The sequence below is a fragment of the Oncorhynchus gorbuscha genome, linkage group LG20 (genome assembly GCF_021184085.1).
Source record: "Oncorhynchus gorbuscha isolate QuinsamMale2020 ecotype Even-year linkage group LG20, OgorEven_v1.0, whole genome shotgun sequence".
Lineage (NCBI taxonomy): Eukaryota > Metazoa > Chordata > Actinopteri > Salmoniformes > Salmonidae > Oncorhynchus > Oncorhynchus gorbuscha.
The window spans coordinates 6,984,458-7,005,303 of record NC_060192.1 but is presented as its reverse complement, the minus strand read 5'-3'; the positions used below and the strand labels follow the sequence as shown (position 1 = coordinate 7,005,303).

General features: G+C 39.6%; 1 protein-coding gene across 2 annotated transcripts in view; it reads left to right on the top strand.

The window, feature by feature from the left end:
* The first annotated feature begins 1,476 nt into the window (after positions 1–1,476).
* LOC124007247 (multiple C2 and transmembrane domain-containing protein 1-like) overlaps positions 1,477–20,846 on the top strand; it is a 67,966-nt gene continuing 48,596 nt past the window's right edge. The window contains exon 1 of one of the 2 annotated variants that reach the window (XM_046317671.1): positions 1,477–2,148. In XM_046317671.1, coding sequence (XP_046173627.1) covers positions 1,630–2,148 — 519 coding nt within the window. In that variant the 5' untranslated portion in view covers positions 1,477–1,629. The remainder of the gene's footprint in view (positions 2,149–20,846) is intronic. The other variant, XM_046317670.1, reaches the window with a different exon arrangement.

Here is a 20,846-nt window from a genome sequence, read left to right as displayed (position 1 = left end):
TGATGCACCTGTACTGACCTCGCCTTCTGGATGATAGCAGGTTGAACAGGCAGTGGCTCGGGTGGTTGTTGTCCTTGATGACTTCAGATAAGGCCTATCTGTTAAAGGTGGTCAGGGGCAATGGTTCCATAAATCAGTGGCATAGCCAATAATTTGTTGGTGGGTGGGGGAAAGCTTGGGAGGGGGAAAGCGACTAACTTCCAGATATTTTACAGTTTTTTCCGGGGGGCAAAGAGAAAAATGTGCCATTTATAGCTAATCTCATGCTATTTTTACACTTTTTGCCATGATGCTGAGAGAAAATGTTACGGTTTTAAAGCACATTTCCTGCAATTCTACATATTTTACCAGGCAGAGAGATAAATGTGCAGTTTTAATGCTCATCGCATCCTTGTGCTTGTCTCCATTCCCCTCCAGGTGTCGCTCATCTACCCCCATTATCCCCTGGGGACTTATACCTGTGTTCCCTGTTTGTCTGTTGCCAGTTCGTCTTGTTTGTCAAGTCAACCAACGTTTTGTCTCAGATTCTGCTTTCCCCCAGTCTCTCGTTTTCTCACCCTCCTAGTTTTGACCCTTGCCTTGGACCCTTTTGACCCTTTGCCCCACTACTCTGGATTATCGACCTCTGCCTGTCTTGACCTGCCCCTGTTGCTGTGATAAACATTGTTACTTCAACACAGTCTGCATTTTGGTCTTACCTGAAACGTGATAACTGAGAGAAAATTATGCATTTTTAATGTTAATTAAGGTCAAATATAGGTGTGTTGACTGTGATAAAGGCAATGTACAATGAACTCTCTTATTTTCTAAATGAACAAATGAAATAGGCAGAGGCATGGTGCAAATAGCCGCAGAAGCACAGTGACATATGCCTCAACGCAGTCATATTCATGATTTATTGGGTGTGTGGCTTTCAGTTAATTATTTTTTTGGCAAACCATCCAGTGAGAGTGAATGTCATTCCATGTCATCTGTTCTGTTATATTTAGTAAAATCTGACTAACCGAGTGCACTGCTTGCAATGATTTATATCTGAGGGTTTTTGCATGTGTATGTAAAAAGACAAATAATGTCCCATTTGGAACACTGACATTTAATTAAAGAGCATTTTATTTTTGGTGGGTGGGCCTGGGCCCAACCAGCCCCACCCATGCCTACACCCCTGGATAAAATAGGTATATTTAACCAGCTTGGTATACATTAATTAACAGCATGTCTAGTTTGATAGTAGGCTACTCACATTATGTAATATTAATTTGATAATTTATTATGCACAGGCCTATTAGTTTGTAGTCTACCTGGTGTACAGACAGGACTCTTTTGGCACCCTGTTGAATACGCTTGTTTTGAAACATCTGGGCAAAATGCAAACACCCCCTTTGCAGAGTAGCCTACCATTCACGGCAAATCAGCGTACTTCCGCGTAAAGCAATTAGGCTACTATCACTCACTCCATTGGTCTACCCTACAGAGTTCATCGAAGCAACGTTGCGGTGTCTTCAAAGGAGAAACTGCGTAATGCGCAATAGCTGCTGGTTCTCCAGTGCGCCTTGTCAGTCCATCATGCTGTGACACTTCTCGTTTCGAAAGCTGCAGCGCACCACACAGAGAGAGAACGAGCAGGAGAGAATGGAAAGAAGTGAAGAGAACGACGATGAAGCCTCCTCGTCCTCGTCCCAGCAAAACACAATGTGGAAACAATTTCAAGCGAGAGCCAAACCAATCCTTAGCCCCAAACTCAGCGCCAGAAACCCAGATGAGAAAAAGGAGAAGGGATCATTGTGGATGTTTCGGAAGAAGAAAAAACACCCTGTTTTGGATCGGGTGATCTCCTCCTCACAGCCCGACCTATTCTCTGAACCGGTGGGTTTGGACTTGCAGGAGTCGCCCCTCTGCGGCAAAGTGGACCCGAGCACCAGCCACAGCTCCAGACAGGCGGGCGAAGAGCCGATGCAGCCCGACACACAGAGAGTCGTTGGCGGCTCGGGAATCCCGAAGCCCACGCTAGTACAGCTGGTGCAATCCCACCACAAGAGCTCCTCGCTGGGGTCCTCGTACCTGGAGAGGCTGGTTGCGGACCCTTCAGAGAGTGGTAGTGACAGCGATGTAGGAGAGAAGGAGGCACAACTGGATAAAGCTGCCCTGCAGGTAAGGATCAATGAAACAAAGATACCGCTATAGCCTATCTCTATTAGCCCTACATGAGTAATATCTTTGCAGCATGTACATGGAGCCTATAGATATAATGTGGGCTATAGTAGCAATATTGGAGCTACAGGCTATTCCGACGTGTACTGTACCACCCCGTTACAATATATTGTAGCTCTTTTGTAGCCTTTATTTAGGGTTCTAGGCTAACCATCATTTCCATTGAAGCTGCTAAAATAAACTACTATGCTGGTGTAAAACAGCACCAGCATCATCAAAGGAAGTTACCTTTAGCTAACAACCAAAGACAACAGTACCTTGGGAAATGTGAACAGTTTAATTTGTTTAACAGGTCATTTGGGTAAGTAAACAAACATTGCATAACAATACCTGCAGGACAGGTTGATCTGATGGTCATATGGTTCACCTTTTAGTTGTGTGTGTGTGTGTGTGTGTGTGTGTGTGTGTGTGTGTGTGTGTGTGTGTGTGTGTGTGTGTGTGTGTGTGTGTGTGTGTGTGTGTGTGTGTGTGTGTGTGTGTGTGTGTGTGTGTGTGTGTGTGTGTGTGAGCGTGTGAGCGTGCAGGCATGATGTGTGTTCTCCAGCTAAGACAGCAGCTGCAGCCTGACCAGACCTGTTGACTACAGGTTGCAGTTGTGTGTCTTTACACAATGACAAGACAGATGATATTTCATCGAATAAGAAAAACACAAACCCTGGGTTTTGGGAAGGGAGGGGGTAATATAAGTGTATATATAGTTAGTTAAAGATCTCCAACAAATTGGTGCCCAAATGGGTCTGAGATAAGACAATGTAATACCATAGTGTTTCTGAAAAGGATCATGTGTGTGTGTTTGCTGTGTGGGGAGGGGAGTAGGAGAAATGCATGATCTAAGAGTATGGAGCCAGATAGCTGCCAAAAGGTTGAACGTGCTCATCGTTAGGATCGCAAGAACAGCCATGTGTGAAACATGAAACGTAAACGTGAAATTTCATCTGTGAACATACAAACACCATGTTACGATTATGGTCCCAAAAATATAGGCTTGAACTAATCTTGTGTTGCAATTCTGACGTACAATAATACCTTTCAGAGTTTTGTCCGTTTCATCTTACCAACAAAAACAACCTACACCAAACAGCCTGTGCGGAGTGCTACGCGAACAAGCATAGCACAGTATAAAAAAACAGAAGTCAGGGAAACCGGAAAGAGGTATCCTGCGCATTTTCAAGTTAGAAGTCTCCATTCTCTAATACTCAGTTGAGTTGACTTCACATTCAGGCAGCTAATGGAATGGATACAGCTGTACCACTAGCTGTATTATGCCTACAACAGTGAATTTTCAGTCCAATAGGTATATCTCTACAGCATGGGCATATCTCTGGGTGACGTGGACATGCATGCACCTTATCAAAATATGACTAATTCAATATTGCACCATCCCATTCTATTGGCTCTGTCTGCAATCATAACCAGTAGTATCTACCAGGAATAATGAATCATAACCAGTAGTATCAAGCAGGGATAATGAAAAATAACCAGTAGTATCTACCAGGAATAATGAATCATAAGCAGTAGTATCTACCAGGAATAATGAATCATAACCAGTAGTATCTAACAGGAATAATGTATCATAACCAGTAGTATCTACCAGGAATAATGAATCATAAGCAGTAGTATTTACCAGGAATAATGAATCATAAGCAGTAGTATTTACCAGGAATAATGAATCATAACCAGTAGTATCTACCAGGAATAATGAATCATAAGCAGTAGTATTTACCAGGAATAATGAATCATAAGCAGTAGTATTTACCAGGAATAATGAATCATAAGCAGTAGTATTTACCAGGAATAATGAATCATAACCAGTAGTATCTACCAGGAATAATGAATCATAAGCAGTAGTATTTACCAGGAATAATGAATCATAAGCAGTAGTATTTACCAGGAATAATGAATCATAAGCAGTAGTATTTACCAGGAATAATGAATCATAAGCAGTAGTATTTACCAGGAATAATGAATCATAAGCAGTAGTATTTACCAGGAATAATGAATCATAAGCAGTAGTATTTACCAGGAATAATGAATCATAAGCAGTAGTATTTACCAGGAATAATGAATCATAAGCAGTAGTATTTACCAGGAATAATGAATCATAAGCAGTAGTATCTACCAGGAATAATGAATCATAAGCAGTAGTATTTACCAGGAATAATGAATCATAAGCAGTAGTATTTACCAGGAATAATGAATCATAAGCAGTAGTATCTACCAGGAATAATGAATCATAAGCAGTAGTATTTACCAGGAATAATGAATCATAAGCAGTAGTATTTACCAGGAATAATGAATCATAAGCAGTAGTATCTACCAGGAATAATGAATCATAAGCAGTAGTATTTACCAGGAATAATGAATCATAAGGAGTAGTATCTACCATGAATAATTAATCATAACCAGTAGTATCTACCAGGAATAATGAAACATAACCAGTAGTATCTACCAGGAATAATGAATCATAAGCAGTAGTATCTACCAGGAATAATGAATCATAACCAGTATTATCTACCAGGAATAATTATTCATAACCAGTATTATCTACCAGGAATAATGAATCATAACCAGTAGTATCTACCAGGAATAATTATTCATAACCAGTAGTATCTACCAGGAATAATGAATCATAACCAGTAGTATCTACCAGGAATAATGAAACATAAGCAGTAGTATCTCCCAGGAATAATGAAACATAACCAGTAGTTTCTACCAGGAATAATGAAACATAACCAGTAGTATCTACCAGGAACAATGAATCATAAGCAGTAGTATCTACCAGGAATAATGAAACATAACCAGTAGTATCTACCAGGAATAATGAAACATAACCAGTAGTATCTACCAGGAATAATGAATCATAACCAGTAGTATCTACTAGGAATAATGAAACATAACCAGTAGTATCTACCAGGAATAATGAATCATAACCAGTAGTATCTACCAGGAATAATGAATCATAAACAGTAGTATCTACCAGGAATAATGAATCATAACCAGTAGTATCTACCAGGAATAATGAAACATAACCAGTAGTATCTACCAGGAATAATGAAACATAACCAGTAGTATCTACCAGGAATAATTATTCATAACCAGTAGTATCTACCAGGAATAATGAATCATAACCAGTAGTATCTACCAGGAATAATTATTCATAACCAGTAGTATCTACCAGGAATAATGAATCATAACCAGTAGTATCTACCAGGAATAATGAAACATAAGCAGCAGTATCTCCCAGGAATAATGAAACATAACCAGTAGTTTCTACCAGGAATAATGAAACATAACCAGTAGTATCTACCAGGAATAATGAATCATAAGCAGTAGTTTCTACCAGGAATAATGAAACATAACCAGTAGTATCTACCAGGAATAATGAATCATAAGCAGTAGTATCTACCAGGAATAATGAAACATAACCAGTAGTATCAAGCAGGGATAATGAAAAATAACCAGTAGTATCTACCAGGAATAATGAATCATAAGCAGTAGTATCTACCAGGAATAATGAATCATAACCAGTAGTATCTACCAGGAATAATGAATCATAACCAGTAGTATCTACCAGGAATAATGAATCATAACCAGTAGTATCTACCAGGAATAATGAAACATAACCAGTAGTATCTACCAGGAATAATTATTCATAACCAGTAGTATCTACCAGGAATAATGAATCATAACCAGTAGTATCTACCAGGAATAATGAAACATAAGCAGTAGTATCTCCCAGGAATAATGAAACATAACCAGCAGTTTCTACCAGGAATAATGAAACATAACCAGTAGTATCTACCAGGAATAATGAATCATAAGCAGTAGTATCTACCAGGAATAATGAAACATAACCAGTAGTATCTACCAGGAATAATGAAACATAACCAGTAGTATCTACCAGGAATAATGAATCATAACCAGTAGTATCTACCAGGAATAATGAAACATAACCAGTAGTATCTACCAGGAATAATGAAACATAACCAGTAGTATCTACCAGGAATAATGAATCTTAACCAGTAGTATCTACCAGGAATAATGAATCATAAGCAGTAGTATCTACCAGGAATAATGAAACATAACCAGTAGTATCTACCAGGAATAATGAATCATAACCAGTAGTATCTACCAGGAAAAATGAAACATAACCAGTAGTATCTACCAGGAATAATGAATCATAACCAGTAGTATCTACCAGGAATAATGAATCATAACCAGTAGTATCTACCAGGAATAATGAATCATAACCAGTAGTATCTACCAGGAATAATGAAACATAACCAGTAGTATCTACCAGGAATAATGAAACATAACCAGTAGTATCTACCAGGAATAATGATTCATAACCAGTAGTATCTACCAGGAATAATGAATCATAACCAGTAGTATCTACCAGGAATAATGAAACATAACCAGTAGTATCTACCAGGAATAATGAAACATAACCAGTAGTATCTACCAGGAATAATGAATCATAACCAGTAGTATCTACCAGGAATAATGAATCATAACCAGTAGTATCTACCAGGAATAATGAAACATAACCAGTAGTATCTACCAGGAATAATGAATCTTAACCAGTAGTATCTACCAGGAATAATGAATCATAAGCAGTAGTATCTACCAGGAATAATGAAACATAACCAGTAGTATCTACCAGGAATAATGAATCATAACCAGTAGTATCTACCAGGAAAAATGAAACATAACTAGTAGTATCTACCAGGAATAATGAATCATAACCAGTAGTATCTACCAGGAATAATGAATCATAACCAGTAGTATCTACCAGGAATAATGAATCATAACCAGTAGTATCTACCAGGAATAATGAAACATAACCAGTAGTATCTACCAGGAATAATGAAACATAACCAGTAGTATCTACCAGGAATAATTATTCATAACCAGTAGTATCTACCAGGAATAATGAATCATAACCAGTAGTATCTACCAGGAATAATGAAACATAAGCAGTAGTATCTCCCAGGAATAATGAAACATAACCAGTAGTTTCTACCAGGAATAATGAAACATAACCAGTAGTATCTACCAGGAACAATGAATCATAAGCAGTAGTATCTACCAGGAATAATGAAACATAACCAGTAGTATCTACCAGGAATAATGAAACATAACCAGTAGTATCTACCAGGAATAATGAATCATAACCAGTAGTATCTACTAGGAATAATGAAACATAACCAGTAGTATCTACCAGGAATAATGAATCATAACCAGTAGTATCTACCAGGAATAATGAATCATAAACAGTAGTATCTACCAGGAATAATGAATCATAACCAGTAGTATCTACCAGGAATAATGAAACATAACCAGTAGTATCTACCAGGAATAATGAAACATAACCAGTAGTATCTACCAGGAATAATTATTCATAACCAGTAGTATCTACCAGGAATAATGAATCATAACCAGTAGTATCTACCAGGAATAATTATTCATAACCAGTAGTATCTACCAGGAATAATGAATCATAACCAGTAGTATCTACCAGGAATAATGAAACATAAGCAGCAGTATCTCCCAGGAATAATGAAACATAACCAGTAGTTTCTACCAGGAATAATGAAACATAACCAGTAGTATCTACCAGGAATAATGAATCATAAGCAGTAGTTTCTACCAGGAATAATGAAACATAACCAGTAGTATCTACCAGGAATAATGAATCATAAGCAGTAGTATCTACCAGGAATAATGAAACATAACCAGTAGTATCAAGCAGGGATAATGAAAAATAACCAGTAGTATCTACCAGGAATAATGAATCATAAGCAGTAGTATCTACCAGGAATAATGAATCATAACCAGTAGTATCTACCAGGAATAATGAATCATAACCAGTAGTATCTACCAGGAATAATGAATCATAACCAGTAGTATCTACCAGGAATAATGAAACATAACCAGTAGTATCTACCAGGAATAATTATTCATAACCAGTAGTATCTACCAGGAATAATGAATCATAACCAGTAGTATCTACCAGGAATAATGAAACATAAGCAGTAGTATCTCCCAGGAATAATGAAACATAACCAGCAGTTTCTACCAGGAATAATGAAACATAACCAGTAGTATCTACCAGGAATAATGAATCATAAGCAGTAGTATCTACCAGGAATAATGAAACATAACCAGTAGTATCTACCAGGAATAATGAAACATAACCAGTAGTATCTACCAGGAATAATGAATCATAACCAGTAGTATCTACCAGGAATAATGAAACATAACCAGTAGTATCTACCAGGAATAATGAAACATAACCAGTAGTATCTACCAGGAATAATGAATCTTAACCAGTAGTATCTACCAGGAATAATGAATCATAAGCAGTAGTATCTACCAGGAATAATGAAACATAACCAGTAGTATCTACCAGGAATAATGAATCATAACCAGTAGTATCTACCAGGAAAAATGAAACATAACCAGTAGTATCTACCAGGAATAATGAATCATAACCAGTAGTATCTACCAGGAATAATGAATCATAACCAGTAGTATCTACCAGGAATAATGAATCATAACCAGTAGTATCTACCAGGAATAATGAAACATAACCAGTAGTATCTACCAGGAATAATGAAACATAACCAGTAGTATCTACCAGGAATAATGATTCATAACCAGTAGTATCTACCAGGAATAATGAATCATAACCAGTAGTATCTACCAGGAATAATGAAACATAACCAGTAGTATCTACCAGGAATAATGAAACATAACCAGTAGTATCTACCAGGAATAATGAATCATAACCAGTAGTATCTACCAGGAATAATGAATCATAACCAGTAGTATCTACCAGGAATAATGAAACATAACCAGTAGTATCTACCAGGAATAATGAATCTTAACCAGTAGTATCTACCAGGAATAATGAATCATAAGCAGTAGTATCTACCAGGAATAATGAAACATAACCAGTAGTATCTACCAGGAATAATGAATCATAACCAGTAGTATCTACCAGGAAAAATGAAACATAACTAGTAGTATCTACCAGGAATAATGAATCATAACCAGTAGTATCTACCAGGAATAATGAATCATAACCAGTAGTATCTACCAGGAATAATGAATCATAACCAGTAGTATCTACCAGGAATAATGAAACATAACCAGTAGTATCTACCAGGAATAATGAAACATAACCAGTAGTATCTACCAGGAATAATGATTCATAACCAGTAGTATCTACCAGGAATAATGAATCATAACCAGTAGTATCTACCAGGAATAATGAAACATAAGCAGTAGTATCTACCAGGAATAATGAATCATAACCAGTAGTATCTACCAGGAATAATGAAACATAGAATAATACTACATGTTTGGGGAATCTGAATTATGTATGAACGCTCTTGGCCACTCAAAATGTTTTAAGATAGAATATTTAGATATGTATTTCATCACTCAAAAGCATATTTTGTAGGCAGGGTTAATATGATTTTAAAAATTCAGAACATATTAACTTTGAAACGAACGAGGTAGATGTTAAACGTAGGCTAAGTCTGACATTAGGAAGTCTCCATATAGGCTATTCCCTCCGTTACAACACGTTTTTATTATAGGCCTCCAATTAAAGAGAGAACCTAGCTCACAGGCCTCTAAATACATTTTAAACAAAATAGTTGCCGAAGCACATGCAGTGGCTGATCGGGAAAACAGATCTGCCAATAAGAATAGGTTATAGACAGTCTTGACCATTTGGGACCCCTTGGCTATTTCACTCGGGACAGGTTATAGCCAAGACTTAAATCAATATTTTGTTTGGTCTCATTTATTGATATGGATATAGCCTCTGCGTGATGGGGTTGTGCAACGCAAATGGCTATAACAAGCCTCCATACAGAGTGGAATTAGCAAATACAGCAGTCAGAATGCCTGATATAAGACCTACAGTCCGTGCTCCCAAATCCTGGAAGGAGTGTGATTCATTAGGTTACATGATCACCACAGTAGCCCCACGCGGCTATAAAATATATGGCCATTAAATAACACAACAGCATGGCATACTTAGTTAGTGGAATAGACATAGCATAAATCACATTTACTTTCTTTGTTTTTCTGCTCAGGCGGTTATTCTAGACAAGGCTCTTCTGTGTCTTTATAGTATCATTCCCACACGTCATTTGCTGAAGCCCCAAGCCTATACTACATAATCTACTGGTATCGAATGCAGTTATCGTTACGCCGAATGTCGTTATCGAATGCAGTTCTTAAACAAGCTCTAGACTTTATTTTGGAAATGAAACCGGAAGCTTCAAAGCAACTCTAACGTCTGGGCTAGAGTTGCTTGATTGACTAGCTAACTTCGAATCGCTATGTCCTTCAGCAGATGCCAAAGTTTGTACGTATAAAAAAAAACATCTGTAACTGAGTAAAGGGAGACATAAAGTAAGAATTCATTGAATTCATAATCCTAACATAGGGTTTGTTCGTTTACATCACAAAGGCATAGGGAAGTTCAGAAGATCATGAGGCAATCATTTTGTACGATACTTCTGTGTAGGAAAGAACATCACCATATTTTCCCCCAGTCTTATTTAGTGCCTGGTCTTGTCCAACCATTGTCAACCCTGGCTTGTGGGCATAGTAGAGTGAAACAGTACATACAGTTGAAGTCGGAAGTTTACATACACCTTAGCCAAATACATTTCAACTCAGACATTTAATGCTAGTAAAAAGTCCCTGTCTTAGGTCAGTTAGAATCACCACTTTATTTTAAGAATGTGAAATGTCAGAATAATAGTAGAGAGTGATTTATTTCAGCTTTTATTTCTTTCATCACATTTCCAATGGGACAGAAGTTTACATACCCTCAGTTAGTATTTGGTAGCATTGCCTTTAAATTGTTTAACTTGGGTCAAACGTTTTGGGTAGACTTCCTCAAGCTTCCCACAATAAGTTGGGTGAATTTTGGCCCATTCCTCCTGACAGAGCTGGTGTAACTGAGTCAGGTTTGTAGGCCTCCTTGCTCACACACGCTTTTTCAGTTCTGCCCCAACAAAAATTCTTTAGGATTGAGGTTAGGGCTTTGTGATGGCCACTCCAATACCTTGACTTTGTTGTCCTTAAGCCATTTTGCAACAACTTTGGAGGTATGCTTGGGGTCGTTGTGCCTTTGGAAGACACATTTGCAACCAAGCTTTAACTTCCTGACTGATGTCTTGAGATGTTGTTTCAATATATCCACATAATTTCCCCTCCTCACAATGTCATCTATTTTGTGAAGTGCACCAGTCCCTGCTGCAGCAAAGCACCCCCACAACATAATGCTGCCACCCGCGTGCTTCATGGTTGGGATGGTGTTCTTCGTCTTGCAAGCCTCCCGCTTTTTCCTCCACACATAACGATGGTCATTATGGACAAACAGTTCCATCTTTGTTTCATAAGACCAGAGGACATTTCTCCAAAAAAGTACGATCTTTGTCCCCATGTGCAGTTGCCACCCGTCGTCTGGCTTTTTGATGGCAGTTTTTGAGCAGTGGCTTCTTCCTTGCTGAGCGGCCTTTCAGATTATGTCGATATAGGACTCTTTTTACTGTGGATATAGATACTTTTGTACCTGTTTTCTCCAGCATCTAAACAAGGTCCTTTGCTGTTGTTCTAGGATTGATTTGCACTTTTCGCACCAAAGTACGTTCATCTCTAGGAGACAGAATACATCTCGTTCCTGAGCGGTATGATGGCTGCAAGGTCCCATGGTGTTTATACTTGCGTACTGTTGTTTGTACAGATGAACGTGGTACCTTCAGGCATTTGGAAATGGCTCCCAAGGATGAACCAGACTTGTGGAGATCTACAATGTTTTTTCTGAGATCTTGGCTGATTTCTTTTGATTTTCCCATGATGTCAAGCAAAGAGGCACTGAGTTTGAAGTTAGGCCTTGAAATACATCCATAGGTACACCTCCAATTGATTCAAATGATGTCAGTTAGCCTATCAGAAGCTTCTAAAGCCATGACATAATTTTCTGGAATTTTCCAAGTTGTTTAAAGGCACAGTCAACTTAGTGTATGTAAACTTCTGACCCACTGGAATTGTGATACAGTGAATTATAAGTGAAATAATCTGTCGGTAAACAATTGTTGGAAAAATGACTTGTGTCACGCACAAAGTAGATGTCCTTACCGACTTGCCAAAACTTTGTTAACAAGAAATTTGTGGAGTGGTTGAACAACGAGTTTTAATGACTCCAACCTAAGTGTATGTAAACGTCCGACTTCAACTGTACGTACGCGTTCTTGAGTTTTTCCTTTCAGTGATGGGTTCATTCTATTTAGGAGCCTAAACCAATCAAAAGGTAGGTCCATATTTGTAGGAAGATAACAGAATCCACTTTGTTTATTACAACTGCATCTAGCGGCTATCGTTCTATGAACCAAGTGTACATTTTCTCTTGTGACCCCACTTTCACATGGGTGTCGTGATATGATATGATATATTTTCACAAGTGCAACGTGACTGTAGAAGAGACAGGTTGGAATGTCAATTCTCATCAAATTAATGGGAAGTTTGACTGAAGTACTGGACACACTTTTTAAATGTGTGTTTTAATTTGGTGATAAAATGCGGCAGGTGATTGTTTGTTTGGGGGATTTGGAATTTGCTCTGCCCCATAGGCAGAGTTTTCCCTTCAAACATATGAAATGGTTAAAAATGGAAACATTTTGCCTTCCCGGGGCGAGGGCTGCTGAAGTGCACCCACTGCCAACAACTCGAAAAAAAATATATATATATTTTTTTTCATGTATCGTTGTTTTTTTTACAGAAATGTTTGGTGATTGACTAGGAATGCCTTGGAGATGGACCATTCGATCGCAAATGTGGTTGAAATAGTGACCACTGCTGCAGTTGGAACCGTGAATCCAAAACATAATTTGTCACCTTGTCGACAAGTTTATAAGCTACTTATTGTCATTTCTAAAGCAACATTGAATTGTGTTTGGTTGTCAACTCAGACACATATCAACTTTTAAAGGAGATTTATATTCTGCTTGGATGGTTCCATCTGTGCCACCGACTTAGTCTGGTTTTAATTACAGTATTCAGTTTCTCTTCAAATTAGTAATTGTTATGTTGGATTCACGTCTCCATCTCAACCAAAAATCGCATTTAAGAGACTAAAATCAAATCAAACATAAAATGCACTTTAAATAATGTCCTATTCTTTAACGTAGATTTTAGGTTGAGACAGAGGCGTAACATATAAATGATTCATTTTGTAGACAAACTGGAATTAAAGCCAGACTAAATCAGTGGCACAGATGAAACTATCCAATCAGATGATACATCTCCTTCAAATGTTGATATTTGGTTGCGTTGACAACCAAACACAATTCGTAAGCCCTAGGCCTACGTGTTGTCTTATTTGGTCGATTCCTCGGTTGAATTGAAACGATAGCTGTTGATTTGCAAACGCTATATCGGCCTTAATAGCATCATTGATGATATATGCGCGGAATAACTTTGATAGCAACAGTGAATCTATTTAGTTGTTAAGTGGACATCTCTCAACAATCATTCTCACGATAGCACATTGGTAGTCAGTGACAAATATTATCGCTAAGCAGGGCGTGGTAAATAAAACCCTGGAACTGAAAGGGTAGCTGTAGATAGATCAATTCTCCAGTAGGAGGTGCTGCCCATCCTATATATTTTTTTCCAGATAGTGGATATAACATTGAAGATCTGACATTGTTCTATGTGCAAATTCAACATAATTATTTCAAGGTTTGTCTTTGGTAATTATTGATGACATAATCCTGTGGTTGGAATTTCACCCTCAAAACAACAGTTTATGTTGATAACTTTTTTTCAAATCCAATGTATTTTCCTCATAGATTTCACATCGCACAACGTTTGTGCCCAGTGGCTTTTTCCAATTTCCCTTGCCTTGTGCAGAACCACCAGCTTGATTTCCCAAGTGTGATTGTGTTTTAGTATCCATTACAGAAATGCACGACTGTTTGCCAGAATGTACTGCGATCAAAGGGAGAGACAGAGAGCAGCAGGAGAAGGAGAGGGTTTATGGATAGAGGAACAGAATGAGAAAGGAAGAGAGAGAGTTAGGATAGAGAGAGAGAGAGAGAGAGAGAGAGAGAGAGAGAGAGAGGTTTATGAGAGGGACAAAGGGAGTCTAATTTGACCAAATGTGTTTTTGCAGACTGAGCCATATCCATTACATCCGAACACTACAGGCTGTCGGAATTCCTGATCTAGATATATAATCCTACATTTGTATTATATTCTAGACAAGTTTTGCATTGTACCGGAGAGGGATTATGGAGAGAGAGATAATGTAGAGAGAGACAGAACGAGTAATAGAGAGAGACGGGGAGTATTTATGGAGAAAAGGAGTGAGTAAGAGAGGTGTGTGTGTGTTTCGGAGTGAGGATGACAGAGAGCGTTAAAAATTCCTGTACCACAGGGACATTTTCTGGCAGATTACCGGTCTGAGCCTGCACAGGGGCCAACCTTTCATAATACTTTGAAAAGGGAAAATAGGGAAATAGGGGTGGATTCTTCAGCAGGTGTCATCACGTTACAACAGAAAGCCTTTGGCTGCCAATAGGGCTCTGGTCAAAAGTAGTGCCCTATGTAGGGAATAGGGTGCCATTTGGGACAGAAACTATGTGTTTATGTTCCAAACTGTTTTCTTGCAGTAGGAGGAACATGACCCAAGACACTGATCTGAGGTTAAGATTGCTTTTTACGTGCGTGCGTGTGTGCGTGCGTGTGTCCCCTAGTGATGCGTGGGTTGACTCATAACCCGCGCTCCCTGCGGTTATAGCCGCTGAGCGGGTGGGTTTAATTAGGGTGGATAAAACAGGGGTGGATAAATATTATTTCTTTCTTTCAGCGTCTTGAGAGAATGGGAACGCGCAGTTACTGTCTGTCGAGGTGCTATCTTTATCAGAATCATAAACCTGATAGTTGAGGTTGGGTTCTTAGCAATTGCAGGCGGGTGCAGGTGAACAAGCAGCTAACCTGTGCTCCACACATATGTTTGTACATAAACTCAGCAAAAAAAGAAACATCCTCTCACTGTCAACCACGTTTATTTTAAGCAAACTTAGTGTCAACATTTATATGAACATAAGATTCAACAACTGAGACATAAACTGAACAAGTTCCACAGACATGTGACTAACAGAAGTGGAATAATGTGTCCCTGAACAAAGGGGGGGGGGGGGGGTCAAAATCAAAAGTAACAGTCAGTATCTGGTGTGGCCACCAGCTGCATTAAGTACTGCAGTGCATCTCCTCATGGACTCTTCCAGATTTGCCAGTTCTTGCTGTGAGATGTTACCCCACTCTTCCACCAAGGCACCTGCAAGTTCCTGGACATTTCTGGGGGGGAATGGCCCTAGCCCTCACCCTCCGATCCAACAGGTCCCAGACGTGCACAATGGGATTGAGATCCAGGCTCTTCGCTGGCAATGCCAGAACACTGACCTTCCTGTCTTGCAGGAAATCACGCACCGAATGAGCAGTATGGCTGGTGGCATTGTCATGCTGGAGGGTCATGTCAGGATGAGCCTGCAGGAAGAGTACCACATGAGGGAGGAGGATTTCTTCCCTGTAAAGATCAGCGTTGAGATTGCCTGCAATGACAACAAGCTCAGTCCAATGATGCTGTGACTCACCGCCCCAGACCGCGACTCGTCAGAGAAGAGCACTTTTTGCCAGTCCTGTCTGGACCAGCGACGGTGGGTTTGTGCCCATAGGCGACGTTGTTTCCGGTGATGTCTGGTGAGGACTTGCCTTACAACAGGCCTACAAGCCCTCAGTCCAGCCTCTCTCAGCCTATTGCGGACAGTCTGAGTACTGATGGAGGGATTGTACTTTCCTGGTGTAACTCGGGCAGTTGTTGTTGCCATCCTGTACCTGTTCCGCAGGTGTGATGTTCAGATGTACCAATCCGGTGCAGGTGTTGTTACACGTGGTCTGCCACTGCAAGGATGATGTCCTGTCCATCCTGTCTCCCTGTAGCGCTGTCTTAGGCTTCTCACAGTACGGACATTGCAATTTATTGCCCTGGCCCCATCTGCAGTCCTCATGCCTCCTCCTTGCAGCATGCCTAAGGCACATTCAAGGAGATGAGCAGGGACCCTGGGTATCATTCTTTTGGTGTTTTTCAGAGTCAGTAAAAAGGACTCTTTAGTGTCCTAAGTTTTCGTAACTGTGACCTTAGTTGCCTACCGTCTGACAGCTGTTAGTGTCTTAACGACCATTCCACAGATGCATGTTCATTAATTGTTTATGGTTCATTGAACAAGCATGGGAAGCAGTGTTTAAACACTTTACAATGAAGATCTGTGAAGTTATTTGGATTATTCAAATTATCTTTGAAGGACAGGGTCCTGAAAAAGGGACGTTTAATTTTATGTGTGTGTGTGTGTGTGTGTTTGCACGCATGTGTGTAAGAGGCCTGTCATGCCAAATAATGTCCCCCAGCCAAATAGTGTCCACCTCTGCGTCACAATAGGATTCGATAAACTATAAGCGTCCGTAGCTATATCAACGGTGTGATGACCTAATTATTAGAATTTTGGAGATCATTACAGCCTTAATTACGTTCTTTTCATCATCGCTATGTAAACAAGGCTGATTTCCGCCGCAATTTTGCTATTTAAACAAGTTTTGTTTAGCTAGTGGAATTAAAACATTACTTCAAACTACTTTTTGGTACCTTGTTAACACTACAAAATGGAATCCATGTCTTAAACATGGCTGCGTTTCGTAAATGTAGAAGGAAAAGTGTAATCTGCTTGACACGTTAAAGTTACTAATATTGCAGATCACAGTCAGCTAATTTCCACTCCATTCATATGCAAATCTGTTTGATTCATACACTGGCTTGTCTGGCTGTCACAGTTTTATTTTCACCTGCCCTTCCCTTGTCTACACTGAAATAACATCATTTCAGTAGTCCTCTGTTATGATTTTAAAAAATAAAATAAAAAAGAAGCTTGTTAGCACACCCTTGTGGTTGAGTATATATGTATCTATTGTAGGTCATAGGATACAACAATGAATAATGTGGAACAAATAAATACCATCAAAGGATACCTTACAAGTTACAATAATGAACACCTTGTGAAACAAATGTGAAAACCATCATGGCAATAGTGGAATACATAAACGTTGATCGTTTTTGGAACAGTTGTGTCATTCAGTTATTCTCACAGATTTGTTTGTGCACTCATAGACTAAAATACCGAATTCTGGTGTGTGGAATATAGAGGAGATGGTTGATGTGTGGGTGGGAGGTTCTGCCTGTCACTTGTTCTCAATAGCCAGCCTGTCTCAGAACGGGGACTTGAAGAGGGAGACTCTCTTCAAGTCCCCGCTAGTGCTTTTACTTAATCTGTGTATTTCACATATTATGTGCCCAGTATGAGCAAAAAACCTTCTTAGCAGATATTGACAACATGACAACAACAGTAGCTGTAGATGATGTAACATCTGGGCGTTGGGCAGAACCCCTAGGTCCTGGAGAACAGGAGCAGATTTAAAGGGGACAGGGTAAGAGACAGAGACGTAAACAAGGAAACACACAGGTTACACTTTACTGTGAGAAAAACTGATGGATTAGTGCAGTGTTATAAATGGTAGATATGTACTTTTCAACACTTTTGGAAGGTGTAGCCTACCTCAAGCTGGTCCTCCTCTGACTCAGAGCACAGAGAATCAGACTGATCCGAACTCACTTGTTCTGGTGGATGGGATACCTCCTGGGGGGCTCGGACAGTCGATGGTCCTAAAGTCATTTGGAGAGGTACATTGAAGAGATACATTTTTATAAGCATAACGACAATTTCTTGCTTTCTCAAATGTCAACCAAAGGTTAATGTACTTTGTCTATTGGGCTTCACTGAAGTGTAGAGCGTCAGGGCTTTCGGTGGTCGACCGTCCAACTGCTCCAACTGTAGAAGATTGTTGGCTTCCACCGAGGTAACCCTAGATAGACAAAGAGAGAAATGTCAGTGTAAAGGAAACTGAAACTAGCTTCAGGTTATTTTATTGTCTGAGATGTTTTAATATTCACTTTAACAGATGGTGAAATAACAGCGAGGTTTCCCAGGTCTCGCCTTCCTTTCGTCCTTCTTCCAAACCAAGTCATTTGCCCAGATGTCATGGCACTTGGTCCAAGCACCCTTTTTAATGGGTTCATTTAGAGTTAAGCACGTACTCCTCCTTTACTGACCTTAATGGGTATTTCCTTGCCCACACACACATTCTATAATATTGAACTCTGCTGTGGTCAATTGGGACACTTACCGAATTAGGACACTTACCGATCACTTACCAGCATCACTACTCTGGACAGTTCTCCTTCCAGACTCACATTAAACATCTCAAATCCAAAATGAAATCTAGAATCGGCTTCCTATTTCACAACAAACCTCCTTCACTCATGCTGCCAAACACCCTCGTAAAATTGACCATCCTGCCGATCCTCGACTTCAGTGATGTCATTTACAAAATAGCCTCCAACACTCAACTCAACAAATTGGATGCAGTCTATCACAGTGCCATCCGTTTTGTCACCAAAGCCCCATATACTATCCACCACTGCGACCTGTACGCTCTCGTTGGTTGGCCTTTCGCTTCATACTCGACGCCAAACCCACTGGCTCCAGGTCATCTACAAGTCTCTGCTAGATAAAGCCCCGCCTTATCTCAGCTCACTGGTCACCATAGCAGCACACACCTGTAGGTATATCTCACTGGTCACCCCCAAAGCCAATTCTTCCTTTGGCCACCTTTCCTTCCAGTTCTCTGCTGCCAATGACTGGAACGAACCTCATCCCCATACTGTATTTATTTATTTATCTTGCTCCTTTGCACCCCAGTATCTCTACTTGCACATTCATCTTCTGCACATTCTACCATTCTAGTGTTTAATTGCTATATTGTAATTACTTCGCCACCATGGCCTATTTATTGCCTATTTATTGCCTTACCTCTCTTATCCTACCTCATTTGCACTCACTGTATATAGACTCTTCTACTGTATTATTGACTGTTTGTTTTACTCCATGTGTAACTCTGTGTTGTTGTATGTGTCGAACTGCTTTGCTTTATCTTGGCCAGGTCGCAGTTGCAAATAAGAACTTGTATACCTGGTTAAATAAAGGTGAAATATTATTATATTTTAAATCATGTGCCTTGATGAAACAACTTTGATGGGCTTCAACTCTGGTGCCACAGTCTTTGGCCTCTCAAACTTCTGGCTTGCTAGATAGGGTACTGAGCTGCAAAAAGTGACAAATTGGAAACTTGCGTGCTCTCTGATATGACACTCATTGAAATCATAAACATTTCAGATATAATAGAATGTGACTGATAAACAAAAGGTTATTTCACTTGCCCAGCTGTCCACCTCCTTTACAATTCCCCGTCAGAAGAAGCGTAGGTTGATTTTTGGCAATCGTGTTTCACTCCAAAATAGCCAGCATGCATCTCGGTCAGCACGGCCTCCTTCTCCTCCTTAGTAAAAATCACCCTCCTGCCTGGCTGGCCATCCTTCCCCCTTAGGTACACATGATTGTCTGGAATGACCATAATTGCTTACACCTATCAATTTGATTGATCAGGTTTAACTGATACTGTAGCTAGACACCTCAATATGACCGACATATAACTATATCAGTGGAGGCTGCTGAGGGGAGGACGGCTCATAATAATGTCTGGAATGGAGTCAATTGAATGGTAGTTATCAACCACATGGAAACCACCTGTTTGATACCATTCCATTTACTCCATTCCAGACATTATTATGAGCCGTCCTCTCCTCAGCAGCCTCCACTAAACTCTATGTATAGCTAGCAACTAGCTAACGTTAGATGGAAAATGGTTGTTGAAAAATGGTTGCATGTAGCTAAATCCGTACAATTATCTAATATAAATTAACTGCTCAACGTTATTGTGAATTTCTCTGAATGTTGCGCTTCTTTTCGAGATCAGTGGTGTTTTCATAGTACTTTGCCTGGTTGGAAAGATAAAAGAAAATCTCCTCGAGGTATGCCACTGAAGTGCAAGCCACATACAAACAGAAAGCCGCGTTAACAGTTACAGTAGCTTGCTAGCTAGCGTTAACTAAATAAAACTGTCTGGCAGCTACTGTAGCTGGCTAGCTGACTAGGCAGGCTGAGGTATATAAGTATGGTAGCAAGCAACGTCAATCTAAAAACAGCTTCAATTATTTATTCCTATTTAACAATATTTACTTATATAAAGACAAGTACAAGGTAAAGAAAGTGTTCTCTTTCCAGTCTCTTTCCGTCAAAAGCATCGACCTTGGAGAGAAATTGTGAGGTCATAATTTTGCAGACTGAGCGAACATTTATGCGGTGAACTAGAACTGTCCACATCCTCTTTCCTTCGCGACAGCTACGAGGTAAAATAGAGCCAAGCAACCAGCATAGCAACGAGTGCTTTGGTTCATTACATAATCCAGTCAGAATGTTGCAAATTCTAGCACCAGCCCTGGCAACAGCCCTAGCAACAGCCCCAGGAACAGCCCTAGCGACAGCCCCAGGAACAGCCCTAGCGACAGAAGCTAGAACTCATCGAATCCCATTGTGACG